We start from the raw sequence: 20,102 nt of genomic DNA on the forward strand, positions 1-20,102 counted from the left end.
AGCTCTGTGCCTAGAAGATGTTTGCACAAATACCAGAATGCTCCATAATATTCAATGTCATCTCAAGGTAGGCTTCATCTAAGTCTGTCAGCAGGACAGCCGCTAGTCCCTACCTGGGACTAACACACACTCAGTTTATAAGGTGAGCCCACCTCCCCCAGAACCCCAGCCCCATGCTGAGCCGAGCCCCAAGAGCTGGTATTTCAGGCTGCAGAGCACTGCTCAGCCACACCACAACGCAGCGGCAGCAAGCTGCATTGGTTTCTGTGCTTTGGAGAAACCTCATCACACAAGCACGAACATTTCTCTTTGATACCAGCGGTGGGAGGAGACAAGAAATCCCTTATCCACTCATGGCTCCTCTCCCTCCCGAAGCAAAGGGTTGGATACTCACTGAATATGGAGTGTTCAAAGATAATGGGCTGTCCCCATGTAGCATCAGAAATAACATTTGAAAACACTGGATCACATCACCCTTGGTTGGAGCTTTTCCACAAGGCTTCATGCCAACCCTACTTTCTGAATCCCAGATCAAAACTAAAAGATGCCCACCCTATGTAAAGCAGAGGCTTTTTCACCACTTCACTCCAAAGTGGCGCAGAACATCAGTCAGTCAAACAAGTCTGCAGTAGCAGCACACAGCCACCGGCCCAGACACAGCATGGTGTGCTGCATCCCCCTTCTCTGCAGAAAAGCCAGGGTATGAACACAACTACTTACAAGAACATGGAAGAAAAGGAAGAGCAGACAGGACCAAAAGGTGTTCAACCTTTTGTTGAGTGCGGGGGTAGGAACTGAACTAAAAGCCAGCAAAAAAAACCCAACCACCACACATTGATTCTTAATTGCTCTGAGTAAGAAAACAGCTTTTCTGAAGTCAGGGATATGAAGCAAAGAGCAAGAGGTAATAAATGGTAATACAGACAGCATTTAGACAACAAAGATACTGATAAAAGGTATAATAAAGCTGCTACAAAACAGTCTAACAGGTGTGCTCCTGTAGCTCTGCAGTGCCTCGGTTTCAACCTTTTATAATCACTGATGAAAATGCTGCAAAAGCTGAAATCAAAACTAATTTTTGAAGCCTATACACTGAGTGATTTTCTACCCTCAGCACGCTGCCATTTATCACTTCTCCATTTACAAGCAGCTCCAAGATGAAAACAATAGCTTTAAAGAAGTCAATCAGATCTGAAATTAACCTGACTTTAGTACTTACTTTTTTGCTCTAGAAAATTTGTTCCACTCTGTGCTAGGTCTGAAGAAAATGTCTTTTAGAGGGAAAAAAAACCTTAGTTGACAATAGTTCGGCTGCCAGAACCTGTACATCTGAAATGTTATGTTACAGAAAGAAAAATGCAGGAAAAATAAGCTGCCTATTTCTAAAACAAATTCTTATAATGTAATACAAAAAGCTGCATTCTTCTCATTATTTAGGCATCTGTCCAACACTCCTTGTAAGAAATCCTTTACAGTACACATGCATTCTCCATGCTTCCAGTATTACAGATCATCTCTCAGTTCTCATTAGCAAAGTTTTCAGTTATTTTTCACTTGGTTCTTACATTTAAAAGAATTTATATAACCCTGTAACAAAGTCCCCCCCCAGGAAAAAAATGGAGAAAAATACATATTCGTTCCAAATGCAATCTGTACATTTTTCAGAAGATTTTTTAGATCCTGTTTCTGGAAGTGCTGCCTCCAAGGCTACATACATACACGACAAATATTTTCCCCATCACATTTACAAAGTTCTAATAAACATAAAACCCCCAAATCCAGAGATACAATAGCAGGCATCATCAACACTCTGTGCCTATTTTAAGTGCAGCTGTTTACTTTTATAAACAGTTCACAGGAGGCCACATCCCTTTAGCATGATGTTTTTATTACAATCTGCCCATACCTTCAAGTATGAACATGGACCCCTCCCCCCTTTCTCGTGCCCATCCCATTCCCACATCCCTTCCTCCCCCCCCCCCAAAGGCTGCATGAAAGAGACCAAGGTGAAGCGGTCTGAAGCCAAACGGCCTAATGCTGAACAGGTTTGGAGAGGGGAAACTCAAAAGTTAGACAGCCTCTCGATTCCAAATAAAATAAAAAACTACGTAATTAAAAATACTTGCTTGGACTTTTTTCTTATTTTGTAGAATTTCTGGAACAAGAATGAATTCCACAAAAACAATGTAAAAAAAAAGTTGCACATTCAGAGTAAAAATCATTTTTCATTTTTAACTGCAAGCTGATATTACTGTACCTATACTACAGGAACAAGTCAGAGCCTGAGGCTTGCTATCCTTCCACTGATCCCCATTAATGCGAAAATATAACTTGCTGATATATCATATTATATGATATACACACAATGCATCTCTGCAGTATTTTTTTTTTTTTAAATTAAAAAAAAAAAAGAACAACCACATTGCTCTGCTTGAAAAAATACTGCCTGGGATGAAAACAGCAAAATACCAAGCAAAAGATCTACTTGCAAAGCTGCTCAGGTTTGGGACCAGACTGCTCAACTGCTCTTACAGTAAAATATCATGGCAGAACGGAGAATCCAACCACTGGATTCAAAAGGTGCTTTTATCTGGATAGTCAAGCTAGAGGAAACAGGAACAGCTATTACTGTACCAAAAACCTATGCACCATAGTATGCCTGAAATGCACAGTACTTCCAAACAAACTACGAATTTCATTATAAATCTGCATCCCCAGTGGGGCAAGAAAACAACATCTTCATTTTCTGTTCAGATTTTATTTGAAATCTAATTCAAATTGTCAAAGCTACAAAAGAGGGGGAACATTGGAGTTATTTCTGCTATGTCACAACATTCTAAAACAAAATATCACTACTGCCAGCAGATCAGTTACACACATCTGATGAAACTTCTAAACACAAAAATGTTTCATTTGGGAAATAGTCACAAGGAAGATATTTTGTACAATATAAAACAATGACGGGTCTACAGATGCAGATACTCATGAGTATACACGTGCATTCACAAAAAAAAAAATCAGGAATGCTTTTTTGTTGGTTTTTTTTCCTTTTCTTTCCTTGTTTGTTTTTTTTTTCCTTTTTTTTTTTTTTAAACAGACTGTTCAGGCACAAAAACAAAACTGCATTTCCAGTAAGTGACAGCATCATAAAAAATATCAACATTGTCAGTGTTTGCTTTTCTTTGACTTCTTGTGAGATCTGTGAGGAGAACGGGACTGAGACCTGGATTTTTTCCCTGACTTTTTAGGGGACCTCGACCGTGATCTTCTTGATCTTTTGGGTGTCCTGGAACCAGATGGTGACCTGCAAAAAAATAAAAATAAAAATCTTACAAAGATGAAGTTTTTATGTTAAATGCTAACTGGCAACATCAACTTTATGGTTACTTGCCATTTCTGTTTTGAGATAATCTAACTACCATCTTTTTCCTATGTTGAAGGGAAGCAACGGAACCGTACCTGTTTTTAAAGGAAAAGGTAATTTCTGCATTTTAATGTTTTAGACGTATTTTGCCTTTCACTACTCAGAAACCAAAAGAATAAATTACATCAAATCATGTCCTTCTTAAATCAAAACATGGAATTTACAGCCTTCCACAACTGCCTTGGTAAACCTGGCTCTTGTGTTTCTGGCAGTCAATATCCACACGGATGATCTCAGAAGTGAAAGATTATCTTGAACTGTGCTATGCTGAAATCCTTCTGATTTCTGTTCAGCTCGTGTTGTAACCCGAGAGAAGCAGAATGGACACCATCATGTAATCCACACCTCAGTAATGCATTTCATATAACCTCATATATTAATCTCCTATAATCTAAACTGAACTGCCATCATATCAACTCTAATGAAAAACAAATGTCAAATACCTAATTCTAATTGAATTGCTTACTTCTAATAAAGGAATCTGATTAGTGTAAAAATGCTCTGTGATTTTTCTCAAGAGCATCACATGAATTTCTCCTCAGCATGTTTGTGCAATAAGATACTCTAGAGCTCTAAAAAATGTGGCTGAATTAGGACAAAAACAACCACCAAAATACTTAAAGCAGCAAAAGCACCAATAATAAGATCTCACTGTAGCCTTAACATTAGCTAGTGGCTAATATCTGCACCAGTCTGGAAATCAGGCAATATGTACTCTTATGAACAATAACCCATAACACACATCTAATCACAATTTTATTCATAGAAAAAATGTGAGAGAGGAGCATCACATACAGAATCATCAGTGAAACACAGCATGCACATTGTAAGAACTACAATTCTATGGGCTACACAAGACTTCACTACGAAAAGGAAAAGCTGATGAAAGAGCAGGTTGATTTTAGGTACCATTTATCAGTAAGCAGGTAAACAAGAACACAGAAGTGAATAGTCTTGAGATATCAAGGCTGAAGGACACACACATTTCAGACACAAAGCATCCAAAGACATTAACCAGCAACAAGCAGTTTATTTATTCCAATAGGAGAAAAAAAGTTGTGTGTGTTTCCAGTGTGCTTAGATAAAAATCTTAAGAGCTACGTATCTAGCTTTCATACAAACTGAAACAGAACAAAAGCCAGCTTACCTTTTGCCTTTTTTACTGACATCTCTTGGAGAGTCTTTGTGTGATGACCGAGAACGGGAACTCTCTTTGTGGGACCGTTCAGAGCGCTCTGAGCGCTCCGATTTTGGGGATGGGGATTTTGCTCTTCTACTGCCACTGCTGCGAGACGGGCTGGGGGAAGCACTGTGCCGTCTTTTCCTTTGGAAAGAAAGCATGTTTGTTACATGTTACACACATACACAGAAGTAAAAATGTGTATGAAGAAAATAGATTCCCTTTCTTTGGCCCATGTAACATCAGACACTCTAAAGTAACTGGCTGGAAAAAAATTAAGACCCATGACTCATCTTCGTTTACACAGCATAAAAACATTCTGCTGCATATTCTTGAAAAGCAAGGCACCTCACCACAACGCGTAATATTACAGAAGATCTGGCTATACAAATCTTAGAACATTACATAACCAAATACTCTAGCCTTGCTACTTTGAAGAAATTTCACAAGAGAAATAATAATTAAACATTCACAAATTTATTCATTACAGTTTTCCGAAGCAGCCAATTTACTGATAGAAAGCAGAGTTAAATATATATCGCTTTCAGTTGGTCATTTTGTTATCATGCTTCCTCAGTGCTTAAATAATCAGAAAGAGGGCTCTACTCAAAAGGGCAAGTCACTTGGGAGATGGGAAAAATACCAATTCCTTTAAAACGTGGCTGAAAATTTCATATCCCAAGTGAAAAAAAGCATGTTTTGTGATGCAACAATTTCAGGGTTGCTGTTGTAAGCAAAGATACTAACTGTGAGGACTGGATTTTCCTCCCAGCAAACTCAATCCAAGGGAAGTCATACCTCTCTTTTCTTGTTGGTGTACATTCCTCCTTTTCCTTCTTATCTTTAGACCTAGAATCAGATTTTTCTTTGTCCTTCTTGTCCCTTTCTCGTTCTCTTTCCAACTCCTTCTCTTTTTCCTGAACGATTAGAAGAATTCATTATTTCAGATGAGGTACAACTTTGAAGTAGGGATAATAAAGAATTAATCCTAAACACCATAAAAGCACAGAATCTGGGAAGAAACTCAGCCACATCGTACCCACACTCCACACCTTTACTATTACTTCTGACAGAAATATTTACTGTAACACAAGCACTGCAAAAGACACAAAAGATGATGGCACCCAATGTGAGGGAGTATATCTGACTATATCGTTAGAAACGAATACTCTCCAATTTTACAAGTTTCAGGGAAAAAATATGGCTATAATACGTTTTTTAAGTCAAAATAAACATGCAATGAATACGAGGAACCTCTTTCTACTCAAGCTTACTTATCGAGCTTCGTGATTCCAAACAGAAAACTGAGACAACTACAAAAACAGCAGTCCAGTTCTTCTGTACCTTCCACTCTTGATCACAGTAAAAAAAACTACAGTCAATATTTGATTTGATAATTGATGAGTAGGACTGTTTTGAAAGGCAACTTACTCTCTAGGCACAGCTCGTGCGTCTATCAGAATGTTAGAAAACTAGTTATACAAAAATAAAGCTAGAACGTCAGCAAGTCTGAACAGAGAGGTGAAGAAGTGTACTTCTCTCAGTCTAACATAGAAAAAAAAATCCTTCCTTGACAGATAACAGGCAGATATTCACTGCATACCCTGAATGGAATGGAACACCAAAAAAGTCATTTTGCTCAAGAGAAAGGAAGGAAAAAAGCAGAGGGGAGGAAGTTGGATAATACAACTGCAGGAAATTGCTGAACAACCACACTTCATCTCATCCCGTGCTTTCTTTACGCTATTATTAACACTTTTAAATGCCCATATCATACTGACCATTACAAGCTATTCTTTGACTAAAATTCAGTGGGCTCGAGATGCACATTTGGTAGCATAGCCAATTACCTTAATAAATATGAATAAACAGTATTTTAAACAGTCCTAATTACCTACTCTGTTAAAAAATATAAAACACTACTAGAAATTTCACTCATCAAAAGCTCATTCTGTAGCAAGTTAGACAGGAGAACTACCAAGTCTGTGGGAAATACAACCAAAACCACTATTATTTTACTAGAAAAACTCATTTTATAATAGAGCTAAAGCAAAAAAGCAAAAGAGGGATTTATTCCCCCTTAACAGTGGGGTTAATAATTTAAAGAATATCTGTTACAATATCATGAAGTACTTTTTAACTAAGTATCATCACTGAAGGCAAAAACAGTAAAGTGAAATAATTACTAAATAACCTAATCCAACACAAAAGTATCTAATAAAGTTATGATTATTATTATAATTACAAATTGTGGGGGGTTTTCTTTTAAACAACTGTAACTCTAAACATTCCATGTTTGATGTACATCCATATCACTTCTTTCTTCAACTACAGAAAACACTGAGAAAGCAGAAAGTTTTAGGATGAAACTGCATGGAAATAAGAAGTTATTTACAACAAACTCTTAATTGCTATCATCAATTTCCAAACTCGTAAATCTGTTCCAGGATCAGCTTTGTTTTCTGTAAGTCTTTTTTCAAGATACTGCAAAAAATTACTTTAGTGAATTGGGCAGATATTGAGCACTGAATAACCCAAAGAATACATGACAAACACTTGCTGTGAAGTGCAGCATTTGTATTTAGCTTCCAAGAGATGCACGTGCATCTCTAATGTCATCACTGCTCTGTCAGACTGAAAGAACATTACAGAAGCAACCACCACTTACTCTCTCTCGCTAAACACAATGTCCAAACAGGTTATTTTCTTTATTCACACAGACAATGCTAGCTTTTAAAGCTGATCTGACTTCATAGTCCAGACACGACTATTAAAAATAGTAATGGAACAGAAATATTCACTTTTGGGTGACAGCATTAGCTGGAATCATCCAGAAGAGTCTTAGTGGAGAATCAGAAGTGCATTTCCTGCTTTATACTGTTCCTTCTCTTCCTTCAGAAGCCTCTAGCACAATTGGTCAATTACAAAAAAACAAAACTGAAGTGAGGAACATCTTCAGTGGGCTGCCCTCCCTACCTCCTCCCTCACCTAACAGTTCACTTTACGGAGCCGATTCAGAAGCAACCTCTTCATGGTCACAATAAATTCCCACCACACTTATCTACACAGTGTGAAATACTACATTTATTTTGATTTTAAAAAAGAGATGATATCTACTGTGCAGAAACAGCACTTGGATTTCAGTGTGCAGTTCAACATTACAGCACAATTTCCACAAGAACCATTTGTCATTATACTTACTGTCACCTTACATTTGATAAAATTTAATAAACGCCTATCACAGAATCAGAGCCAAACAAAGAACAGTTCTTACCCTCTGGAGCAGCTTGTCTCTGTAGTGTTCAACCTGTTCCTGAAAACTCTGGCCTGGTTTCTTAGGTCGCTTCCCAGATTCTAACTCATCCTGAAACTTCATCACCTTAAGCTGTGAAAATAATACTGACCATTAGGTGACAGGGCTTATTATTGTCATCCAGTTATGCGTGTCACTGAAAATGAAATTCCTGTCCTTTATAACGCATTGCTCATACTTTCCATACAAGTTTGCGCACAAAATGCTAACTTTAGTTAGAACAAAGCAACAAAACCACATACTTGTCCACAGACACCTGCAGTTGTTTACAGACATCAGGAACTAAAGGGAATTTTTTTGTCATTCATTAATTCTGTTTTTCATTAGAACATTGCACCTTCGTATTTCTTGTCTTTTTCTTTCAAAATGAGACCATTTACTGCATTCTTTAATATACTGTTTCAACACCTGTCTACTAGACATTTTTCTTCAGAAACTGCCTTTCCTCCATTTAACGCTCAATTAAAATCAGATGAATGACACAGGACATTAATTGAATCTCCTCTTCAGGGCTGTCTGCACTGAGCAGCTGATTTGGAGAGAGATGGTTTTACTGACATAATACTCTTCCACGTGCTACCAAGTTCAGTATCAAAGCTCAGTGCTGTGAAGTGTAACTCTACATTTATTTCCCCCACCTCAGTCACAAAGTTAACCAACTGTCAGAATTCCAGGGGGATTTTTTGGTCTACATATACTAACCCTTTCTCCAACTTGGTTCACAACCTAAAACTTTGCTCACATTCCTTATCATTTGTCCATTCTTGATTCTAACTTTGATTTCACAGCTGACATGGCCTATCACAATCTTCCAATTCTTTTGGACAAGGGAGGTGTCATTTGAGGTGTGGGGAGGAACTTGGCAATAAGTCACTTTGTACTTCTCAATCCTTTTCCAAATGCTTACGCTGACTTCCAAGTATTTCCTGCTTTATTGCTGATCCTGCATAGCAATATACACAAGAGAACATTTTTTCCAGCATTTGTGGCTTCGTTTTGAGGAAAAAAAAAGGATTTAAAAAGGCTTCTACCTCATGCATCACAGGATAGCATTAGAATGCACCACATAAGGGTTTACAAAGCCCAGCGTTCTAGGCTACTAACAAGAGCACAGTGAACATATGCAAATGAAACATGCTAAAATTTGTTCTAATCGTAATTAGTGAGGACTACAACCTTGCACAAACAAGCCTGCAAGGAAAGCGTCACCATCACAACAGGAAACTGAAAGATGACTGCTGGGCACATTACCCATCTGACAAAGCACACCTGTGAGATCTCCAAAAGGAAGATAAAAGACAGCAAGGGTAACTATGCATCTCTGAAGTCTCTGCCACCAAACAGGTCATTAAGTAACTTGGACACAAAAATAATGAACTTCCAGGAATTTGTCTTGAATGCAAGTCATGGAACTCACTGCCAGCAAGACATCTGAAGTGCCAAGAGGAACTATTTGAATGTTTTCCCTAAGAATGTGGGTGAAAAAGGAACACAAGAAAAGAAAAAGAAATAGATCTTAAGAAGTGACTACAGAGGAAAAAAGGAGGGGAAAAAGGTAGGAAAACCTATACAATAATCACTGACCCAACTCTTTGTCAAATTCTCACTTTGTTCTGCAAAAGATCACAACTGTCTCACGAAACCTTAGTGTTTAGATTTTAAGGGTCATAAACAGTGCTCTCTTCCACATCATCTTATCTCCCTATGAATGCACATACATTTCCTCTAACCACAGCATCTTCCTAAAATAATCAAGTCAGTTGGGCCTACTACAACTCCTGGCAAACAAGAAACTACGTGTTACAAAACACTGAGGTGATCACAATGGCTCACTACAGGAAGGTTATTCTTTCCATCCTGCCCTATACATTCCTGTGCTCCAGCCAAAGGGTTCCTTCTCCATCCTTTCCTTACAGCAGCTGTAGTGGTCGGCCAAACCTTCCATGAACCATGTAAATTCATTAATCCAGCAGAATCCCACCTCACAATCCCATTTTTTTCCAGCATTATTAAGTTGTGTGGGCTCACAGGAAGATCAACCAGGGTACAGGTAGGCATAGGCTATTCCCTTTCAGTGGAGGTAAGCAGCTGCATAGCAGCTTGTGCTGCTTGCTTGCGGCCTTCACCACTCCTGGCATTCTGGCTGGTATTTGGCAAACCAAATACTCTTCTTTCTGATCACTTCATGCAGTGTGTGTGGTACTTACATTCCTCTCATAGAATTGCAGATATCCCTTCAGGAGAGAGATCCTTAAAACTCAGGCTTAAATCTGCTTAAGTATCTAATCGAGATTGTCGTAAACGTTTCACTTCCTTTAACCTGCATTCAGAAAGAACTAACTAACATGTTATTATCACTGAAATGTTCTCATGTTTTGTTTTTTAATTATTTACTTAACTACTCTTGGACAATAGAAGTAAAACTTACAAATTCCTTTAATTTTAGGAGCAGAGATGCCAACTTTATCTAGGCCATCTCTATAGTCAGTAGTACACACAGTAACACGGAAAAGGAAAACTTTTCCTTTGCTATCTACTTGCATTTTACCCACAAAAGCCACTGGAGTTCTTCTGAGTTACCTCTACCGTATCCTCCAGTGTAGGCATCACATTTCTCACTAAACCTAAGGCAGTACATCACACAAGTTCAAGAGAAACAGCTCCACAACAAGTCTTTTTTTTTCCCTATCTGTTCTAACTTTGATATTTTTTCCCACTCCTCAAATTGCATGGAAGACTCGTTTTACAAAGATTCTGCTTTTCCTATCAAGTATGGTTTTAATCACTGGATAACCAATAACCAAGTCACAGGAAGGGTAACATCTTACTACCACCATTCATGCAAAATGCAGGCTGATATCAGCCTACAGCTTTCTTTATTCTGACAAACAGGTGCAGCTCCCTCCCTTAAATACATTTCCCCAACTGTTCCTGGCTGTTTAACCTTCCACTGATATTGAATTCGTATACAGTGATTTCCAGGGAAAAATGCTTTTCAACAAGATGCTATTGCACACACAATACCAAGCCTCTACCAAGCCTTAGAACTTAAATGCTTAGGTTCAAAGAACTTAATACCAGTATATGCCACTTCAATTAACAATAAGCTAATCACCAGATAATTGATTAAAGACAGAACTTCCTTCTTGATGTATAACTGCATTGCAGTCTAGAGGTATTACTTATAGGGCAGACTTCTGAGCAGCATAAACTGACTTGCTCTTCCTTAAAAGAGACTCACTGATAAGGATGCAAGAAGCCCTAGCCTTCACAGGATACAGAGCAAAATATTGCTTTGGAAGCCTGTGCTTTCCAACAAGCTGTGGCTACTATGATTTCTGAAGCTATCCTATCATTAACAACAGATGACAGCTGTACTGATGTGCAGATCTGAAATACCTTTTCAACTCTAACAGAACCCTGACATACTCAGTCTCATGCACAGGATGCCACATGTCTTAGAGCTAAGCAATTCTTCCCTTTTTTCTTCTGTAAAAAAAGAAGTAGATTCAAAGATTTCAAATGGACCAGCATCTCTGCAGCAATATGATAGTCATCATCGTCTAAGGAAAAACTGCTACAAATAGCAAAACTACTGGTCAAGCAAAGGCCAATTTATCTCATCTGTTATTACTAAGTTGGAAAGAGTTCATATGTTTATTATGTTATCTCCAACATTTTGCAGTGGCCTCAAATGAGCTAAACACACAAATCTTCTCAGACTGCAGAGATTAAGAAGTTATATTGTTATAGAGATGATAACAAGCCTCAAATAGATCCTATGTCTTGATCAACAAAAATACACAAAATGAATATTCTGCACATGAAGTACCATAATCCACTGAAAGAAATAATGGAAACCATATGGAAATTCAGTTTCTTAACAAAGAAAGAGAGCCTTTAAATCCAGAATAGGCCTCAGAGGCAATCTTCTCTTGTAGATTATGTTTAATCTATTCTTATCTTATCTCTTGCCTTCTGCCTTCTCCACTGGAGACCAAATTCTACATAAAAGAACTTTAATCTCCTATGTTCAAGAAAGTAAAGACAATTACTGTTTTCCTTTATGACACACAGGAAAAACCTCTTTGCCTCTTGTTAGAAAAATAAGTCGTACAACAATATGACAACTTTTGTTAGTGAAAAAAGTCTCTGTATGCACTGGGCAGGGTGTTACTGACAGAGCACACAGAACTCTGTGACAGAATCCTACCCACATCTCCTGTAGTGGAGTGTCTGAACAGGAAGACTGAAAGCCATTCGTCTTCTACCTCTGCTTAAGAAATCAGACATTGCTTTGAGGTCTCAGTGGCTACTGAAAAGGAGAACCTTCACAGAATCACAGAATGGTCAGGTTTGGAAGGGACCTCAAGGATCATGAATCTCCAACCCCCCTGCCTCACACAGGGCCACCAACCTCCCCATTAAATACTAGACCAGGCTGCCCAAAACCCCATCCAATCTGGCCTTGAACACCTCTAGCGATGGGGCATCCACAACCTCTCTGGGCAGCCTGTTCCAGAACCTCACCACTCTCATACTAAAGAACTTAGTGCTTAAAGAACCTCCTCCAGTTCTAACCTGATAAGGACTGATATGGCTGGATTTATGAAAAATCTGCTTCTTACTGCAGATGAAGCCTGCACTGTGCTTCTTCAGCACAGACTTGATCTGTAAACTTCAAAGGAATTAATCACCTTGTCATTTTGCTCACAAATAAGTTCCTGCACCTTCCAAAATGTGCACTCCTGTTCTGAGAGGTTGAGATCACAAGTTACCACAGAAAGTCACAATCTACAGTATCAAAAAAAAAAAAAAAAAAAGCCACTACATAAGCAGCTGCTGTTCTGAAGGTTTGAAGACTGGTATCCAAGTGATTTCAGCTTCTGAAACTAAGGAGATTTGCTCTGGCTAAGTCTGCCAGAAATGTCTGGTACACATCTAAACAATGAGAGGATGCAGGCTTAACTTGAAACAATTCTTGAAGCCTATTTTCACAAGGATAGATGCAGGCAAAGGGTTAATAACCTGAAATCTCAGCTATATATAGCCTGCGTTGACAGGGCCAAGGTTCCTTAAGCTTCTTTGTTACTCCACCTTCCTCTACAGCCAACAAGCGTAAATAACTGTGCCAAGAGAAACTGTTATTTGTATAGCAAAAATTTCAAAACTATGCATCAAAAAATAGTTTCAGCTTCCATGGTAATTATCATGTAAACATCTAGAGAATTAGCCTTCACCAGAGATATTAGATGACATTTTTGACAGTATATTAGATGGCATATCTGCTCAAGTCAGCAATTGTGGTTTGTTTGGGGAACTTTTCATTTTCATTTTTTTAATATAATTCCTGTCTTTGAACCCAGCAATGGATGTGTTCTTTGGCAGGAATTGAGTACATAGCAGAAAGCTTTCAGCGTGAACAATTTAAAGCAACACAGGAAGTACACATCTATCAATGATAAATTTACATAGAAATCTGAGAATTTAAGCACACCAGCATAGTGCCTGAAGTGTTTCAAAAGTGAAAAAAATTACACTCCTCTTCTGGTGATTTGTGGTAATATAGAAGGCAAGAAATCCCAACAACTCAAAAGTTTACTGCCTAATCTGTTGCAGGCAGAGGATGCATTTATGAACACTTAGCATAAAATTGCTAACTTTCGATGTAAATCACTTCATTATCTACCTCAACAATTGCTAAGGTAAAATTATTTATACATGTTTATAAAGGTTAACATTTACAAGAAGATACCCTTACTTGGAATGAGCCCTTCCCATACCTGCTATAATAATTATAGTAAAATGAAAACTTGTTTTGCTTGTACTTCGATTTGCCTAACATGGAATTTCTACAAAACTACTGCCACCTTGAATTAAGAGAGGTTTAGCTTCCATTTGTCTTTTCTCAAGTAATTCACAACTTACTTCAAACGGCCACGTGCTATGAGCTTTCACATTACTGTGATAAGCAAGAGGCACTTAAGTTCTTAGTTACCATCCATTAATTTTCATAAAATGAGTTTTTAATTGGAAGTGTGTTTGTAAGAATCAAAGGGTGTGATATTTTATAACGTTAATGCTTGCAAACCCTTAAGGAATATTATGGGAGTTTGCTAATGTCTCATTTGCTAAGCAATACACTTAGCACAAACAGGTAGGCAGTTCAATGCCACCTTCAGAATTATAAGCTATCACCTGGAGATACTGTAACTGCAACAGGAGCTTAGCAGCCTGTTAGTACCATTTTAAATCGCTGAATAGAAGGTACAAAAACCAGCAGTATCAATGCATTACAGGTTTCAATACCAAATAAAGGCTGGAAATTAGCATGTAGTTTTAAACCTGATTTGCATGGCAATGTATGAGACTTAACCACTAATTTTTTCCTGTGTTATCTTAAGCCAACATAAAAGCAAGGCAATAGTAAACCAACCTTTATAAAAAATACACCAGACTAAATAAACCTGTATATCAGAACCATATTTCAATATATTTAAATAATATTTCAAAATAATTTCCAACAGTAAGTACAGAAGTTATGGACAGGGGGAATTGTAAAGATACAGAAGGTTGGCACAAAATACCACACACCCACCTCAATCTCCCGGAGTTTGGCACGTTTCTCTTCACTCATTTCTGAATATTTGACTGATGACTTGGACTCAGGCATCTCTTCTTTAATAGGATTGGAATACATGTGTTGCTCTTCAGACTTTGAACTCTGAGTGTCTTCCTCATCTTCACTTTCCTCTTCTTGACTTTACAGAAAACAAAGAATCAACTGGTTTGTACATACCAAAGACAATCTGCTATAAAATTTACTATCTCTACTACTCAGTTTGCATTTAGTTACTAGTTTAGAAATCTGCTAAATGGAACAAACTGCAGTTACAAAAATGTCTCAGTCTGTGAGGCAGATACTTCTATATTTTCATTTAATTGTATCACTAACTTTTATTCCTCAGATAATTTACATTTTTCGTGTAAACATAACAAGAATTCTTGAAATTTCCAGTCAGCAAACCCAGATAGAACTCAGTTACAAGACAAGTTATTACTTCAGTCGAATCTGTAAGTACTGTAATCATGTTTTTCAGACATAATTAGTGCTATTAAAGAACGAAACTACCTACACTCTATTTTTGAAAGCAAGCCTCAACCATGGCAAATATTCAAAATGATATTCCCAGATTGGCCGCTAGAGTGCTTCAGCACAACATAAAAGGCAGTAAAATGTTTAAAGCGCTACTAACAGATGCTCTCTATTTGCCTGAAGAATGAAGAAGACTGCTGAAAAACAACAGATGGTAGGAAGTCTATAAGCATCTAAACATACACAACAGAATATCATTCATTGTTCTGTGTACAGAGAGAAGGCAGAGTTTTAGACCCCTTCAAATAAATTTGACATTCAAGATCACCAAACTGTAAATACTACCCCAGTTCTAACTATTTGACATTAAATAGGTTAACAAATCATTATCGTTTTAAAGATAACAGTTAACAACTCTACCACAAAGTGCATTTTTCCATGCTCACAGGGGCCAAAAGCATGCTGCAATAAAATTCCGGCTTTCTATTTTCTTATATTTTTACTTTGAATATTTCTTTTGTTCTGCTCTTGTAACAAACATCTAACATAAACAGATTACCAAGACATTCAATCTCAAAGGTAGAAAATAAATCATTTTTCATACTGATGAAAATGTATTCAAGTGCCCTCAATTTTTAAGATTTTAAGCAAAAGCAATCCAAAAAGTAACATGTGAACAAGTTAAAATGCCAATGCAGATGTGTTTAAAATGTTTCTATAACTTTGGTGGCACCTCAGCTTTCAGGAAAAAAATACTTCTTAATAAAGGGAAATGCTAGAAAAAGATAAGAAAAAATCCAAACATTTACTTTGGTATTTCTTCCTCCTCAGATTCTTCATGTTGATCAAAAAGCTCCCATTTAGAAGTGGTAACAGCTAGAAAACACAATAAGATAATTTCAACAACAGAAAAAGTTATCACTTTATCTGAAAATTCCTATTTGTAGGTACAATAAAAATCACATTATGGCAAAACCTTACAGCATCTAACACTTAATATAGACTTCTTAATTCACAAATATTACAAATTACAACTTATCAGAATATATTTTGCTTACAGATATCCACTTATGTCATCTACTGTGTCAGTAAACCTTTCAGAAGCAATGAAGTATTTGTTAGCTTATAAAATCTTAACTGTCACAAACATATTTGGAAAAAGATTTCTATATACAGAAAAATACTCTGATTTTTCTAATAATTACTCTTAATGAATCAGAAATTAGTTTTAAAGGCTGGGAGGCTGCCAAAGTACATAAATAAAAACAAAATAAACCAATTCCTTCACAGAAGACAACCAAGAAAAAAAAAAATCACAACTGAAAACTGCGGCATTATTACAGAAATCATATCAGCATTTTCAAACAGAGCAGCTGAAAATAATCACTAAATCAGTAAGTGAATTTAAGCTGCCAGCTTACTTAGGAAAACAGCCTTCCAACAGATACTTCGAAAACTAACCTTGAGCTTCCAATTCTGATTCATCCACTGCTTCCCACTTTGAAGGAGCAACTTTAAATATAGGCTCATTCTTTTTTGAGTCTTCAGCTGTATCCACTGTTGGAGAAAGACCCAGAAAAATCATTTCCTAAGCTCTACGAAAATTCTAACTTAAAAATTCTTACTAAACAGTCTGATGCTAATGCTGAAGTTTATTATATCACTTTATCAATTGCAAAGAAAATAAGTAAGTATTTGGAAGCTGAGATGCATCTATTATCATGTATCTCAAAAAATTACAATCTAAAGTAAATTTTAAATTAATTCCTCCTATGATTAATTGAAATTAAGCAGTTACTAAACTACATGAGTCCAGGTTGTTTGAGGGGACTAGAGGTGGCCACAAAGATTGTCAACATCCATAATTAAAAACTGAAGGTTTAAATTGCAAGTGAAGTTGAAATATTTCATACAAGGTACTCCATCAAGATCATCATCCAACGATTTAATAGGAACTCCATCCAGATCATCAATAGGAGCAGCATCAATAGGAATTCCATCCACATCTTCTAATGGAGCACCATCAAGCTCTTCCTCAATGGGAGCACCATCAAGATCATCTGGTACTTCCTGAAAGAAGATAATATCAAATAAATCTAGATAAAGATTGAGTAAATCAAAGAATAAATCTAAGTTGTTTTTCTTTATTTCTCCAATTACATCTTTTTAAAGAGAATTGCTTTAAAGGACTTGGAACACCCCCAAAAACCCCTCAAATTTAACACAATTTTCTGCTACCAACTACATTTGCTTATTGCTGAGTAAAAGTATGACAGTGTCATCCTATACAAAATAAGCAAGAACCTGAATTTGTCCATAACATACTGGAAAATTTGTAGTATCAATCCAAAGAATCTTGTGATCCAAATAAAAACATTAAGCTGAGGGTTAACTCAAAATGTGCCAATCAGTCAGACAGACTGCACTTATTATATGTGAAAGGTCTCCTAAGAACCAGTCATTTGTACCGCTGTCAGAAATTAACTATTTAGCAAGAATAAGTAATATTATTTGAAGAGAATCAAGACAGCGGAAACAAAACTTTAAACAAGTCAGTACACATTCATTCAGTGCTAATGGTACTCTAGAATTTTTAAGCACTGAGCTTTAAAATACTGAAGAACAGTGAACGCATCACTATTTTAGGCAGTCAACAGAACTCACTATAGAGCCTGTTTAAAATAACCACTAACCAGGGGCAGGGAAATAAAAAGAAGACAGATACATGCTGTAACATAAAAGTTAGCAACTTTTTGCTCTAATATAACACAAAGACCAACGCAGAATACCACCAGTGCAAATCATCTATTGCAAGTCTTTCCTTCCAAATTAAGAAAGATGAAATGGCTCTTTTAAACTAACCACGAAACTCATGCAGAAAGAAAACCGATGGCTCATTTAACTAATTCCAAGCGTTCCGCTTACAAAGAAGCAAGTGTGTTTCTGACAGATTCTTGGCAATACCAGGCAAAGTATTCACAAGTAGGCCAATAGTCATACAGAGAAGGAAGAACAAAACTCGCCCACCTAGTGAAGGGGCTCCCTGGCTATGCAGCACTCCTTCTCAGAAAGCAGCCTAGGCCCAAGAAATGCCCTCCCTTCAGTGGCTGGCCCTTACATGAGTCCAGGGTGGCTCCACCCCTTCTGTCATGTATGGAACACAGAGGCAAACAATTTGCCCATGTTCTCTGGACCAGCCTCACCCCTTCAGCAGGTGCTCAATCACCAGTTCAAGCCACGACCTAAAAGTTCCCCTACACCACATTATTCAGAATTCTCAAAAACTAAAACTAACGGTTGAAAAATCAAACTCTGAATTCACAGACACTGCAGAGTATTGCCAACACATAGAAAATGTACATCATTCTGCACTAGCCTTTGCTCTGAAACGGTTGCAGAAAGCTATCTGGTGCAGTATATTATCTACAAGCTGCAAACACACTAACAGATTAAACAGTATTTGCATCTGAGTATATGTTACACCTGTCTTTAAGACAAAGGATTTGACATTAATAAAAAAGGTTGTGGTGCTACATAAGCATGTTCATACCACAAAGATTAACCAAAATCCATAAATTACTTTTACAAATAACAGCTTTATTTACCAAATAAATATCCAATTATCCCTTGTCAGTTCTATTCTATACTTAAACATTCTCTCATCATCTGCTCGCATCACTACTAAGGACACTTACCTCTGTTTCTTTGTCTTCCATGATATTTACAAGCCCCAAGAAAATGTTCTGTAGTTTGATCAAAAACGGTTCTGGATAGATTGCCCAGTCTTCCCATGCTCGGAAGCATGTCATTACCCGTTGCTAGAAGCAATAGGAAAAAAAGAGCTAATAAGTTTGCATTAAGAAATTGTAAGTGACTGAAAATACATCACAGAAAGCTACCACTATAGAGATAGTCCTAACAAGTTCCCTATTGGAACATACAACAATGATACTATACTGGCAAGGCAAGTAACAAAAAATTATATAAATACATTAGGATTTTTTTCTTTCTTTGAAATCTCACTTGAATGGGAAGTATACAATGGTTTTAAAATAGCAGATAACTAATTATCAATCTAGTGCAACTGGGAATGAAGGTAGAAGAACAAAGATTTAAACCTTAACACAGAAAAACCAGCTACACTGTAAACTTCACATTTAAGCTTCAAATTTAAAAAAAAAAAAAAACAAAAAAGAAAAAAACCTGCATCACTAAAACAGTAGAAGGATTAGAAGGAAAGAGCAGGGCTAAGCATATGGAATGGAGAAGCTGAACACTACCTGAAAAAATTGTTCTTAATTACATGTGGTCAGATTGCTTATCACACCTCAAAAAAAATAGGATTATTATCTAAAATATTTAAAAATTAATTTATGCTTCTAAGTCCAGAAGTTTCTTTCAACATAAAGCAGCAAAAATTTATTTTTGGAAGTGAAATATGGGTGGTCCTAAAGCAACTAAGAATCTAAGAAACCTTGCTGGCACTACTCAAGTACCAGATATACTCTACACTCCACTGCTAAATGTACCACTAGGTATAGAATCTCTCACACACTAGCTGTCTTCCTAACATTTCATTTATATTTCTCTTCAGAAGAGAAGGCAAGAAGCGTGAAATAGAAAAGCTGCTGCTTCTCCAGTAATTTCAGAAAGACCAAAGTTAATTTCAAGGCTATTTCTGCAAGAAAGGAAACATTTTTCTTTCAGTAAAGCTTAATTACGAAGCTTGAAGTTTAAGCCACCCATCCTAGTATTCAATGGCTTGTGCAGGAACATCTGTGTATTTGACTTCTATGTCATATAAATAACAATTAAATACATACCTTGAAATTTTCAGACTGTAAATGGCCTTGTATTGTACGGTAAGTAGCATTGAGATCAGAGAATATCTGACATAATTTTGTTTCAAAACTAGAATTAAACATATACATTTCTTTAGTTAAACTTTGTAATATATCTTTTCCGGACATACATAAGTCTTGAAAGTACCTGGGACACAGGATTCAAAAGCACAAGATTCCAATCCCTATATTTGGTTTAAACTGAATTACAAGGTAAATATGGTTACTACATATTAAATCAGCTTTGA

At 36.9% G+C, this 20,102-nt stretch overlaps 1 protein-coding gene across 5 annotated transcripts in view; it reads right to left on the reverse strand.

The window, feature by feature from the left end:
- Nucleotides 1-2,402: 2,402 nt before the first annotated feature.
- LOC125697389 (U2 snRNP associated SURP domain containing) overlaps nt 2,403-20,102 on the reverse strand; it is a 42,234-nt gene continuing 24,534 nt past the window's right edge. For all 5 annotated transcript variants that reach the window (XM_048954542.1, XM_048954541.1, XM_048954540.1 and 2 more), the window contains 10 exons: nt 19,837-19,924; nt 18,709-18,831; nt 16,927-17,083; nt 16,475-16,570; nt 15,823-15,889; nt 14,516-14,678; nt 7,879-7,989; nt 5,403-5,521; nt 4,572-4,748; nt 2,403-3,304 (listed from right to left, as the gene is read on the reverse strand). In XM_048954542.1, the coding sequence (XP_048810499.1) occupies nt 3,166-3,304; nt 4,572-4,748; nt 5,403-5,521; nt 7,879-7,989; nt 14,516-14,678; nt 15,823-15,889; nt 16,475-16,570; nt 16,927-17,083; nt 18,709-18,831; nt 19,837-19,924 (1,240 nt within the window). In that variant the 3' untranslated portion in view covers nt 2,403-3,165. The remainder of the gene's footprint in view (nt 3,305-4,571; nt 4,749-5,402; nt 5,522-7,878; nt 7,990-14,515; nt 14,679-15,822; nt 15,890-16,474; nt 16,571-16,926; nt 17,084-18,708; nt 18,832-19,836; nt 19,925-20,102) is intronic.

The sequence above is a fragment of the Lagopus muta genome, chromosome 9 (assembly GCF_023343835.1).
Source record: "Lagopus muta isolate bLagMut1 chromosome 9, bLagMut1 primary, whole genome shotgun sequence".
NCBI classification, from domain to species: Eukaryota; Metazoa; Chordata; class Aves; order Galliformes; family Phasianidae; genus Lagopus; species Lagopus muta.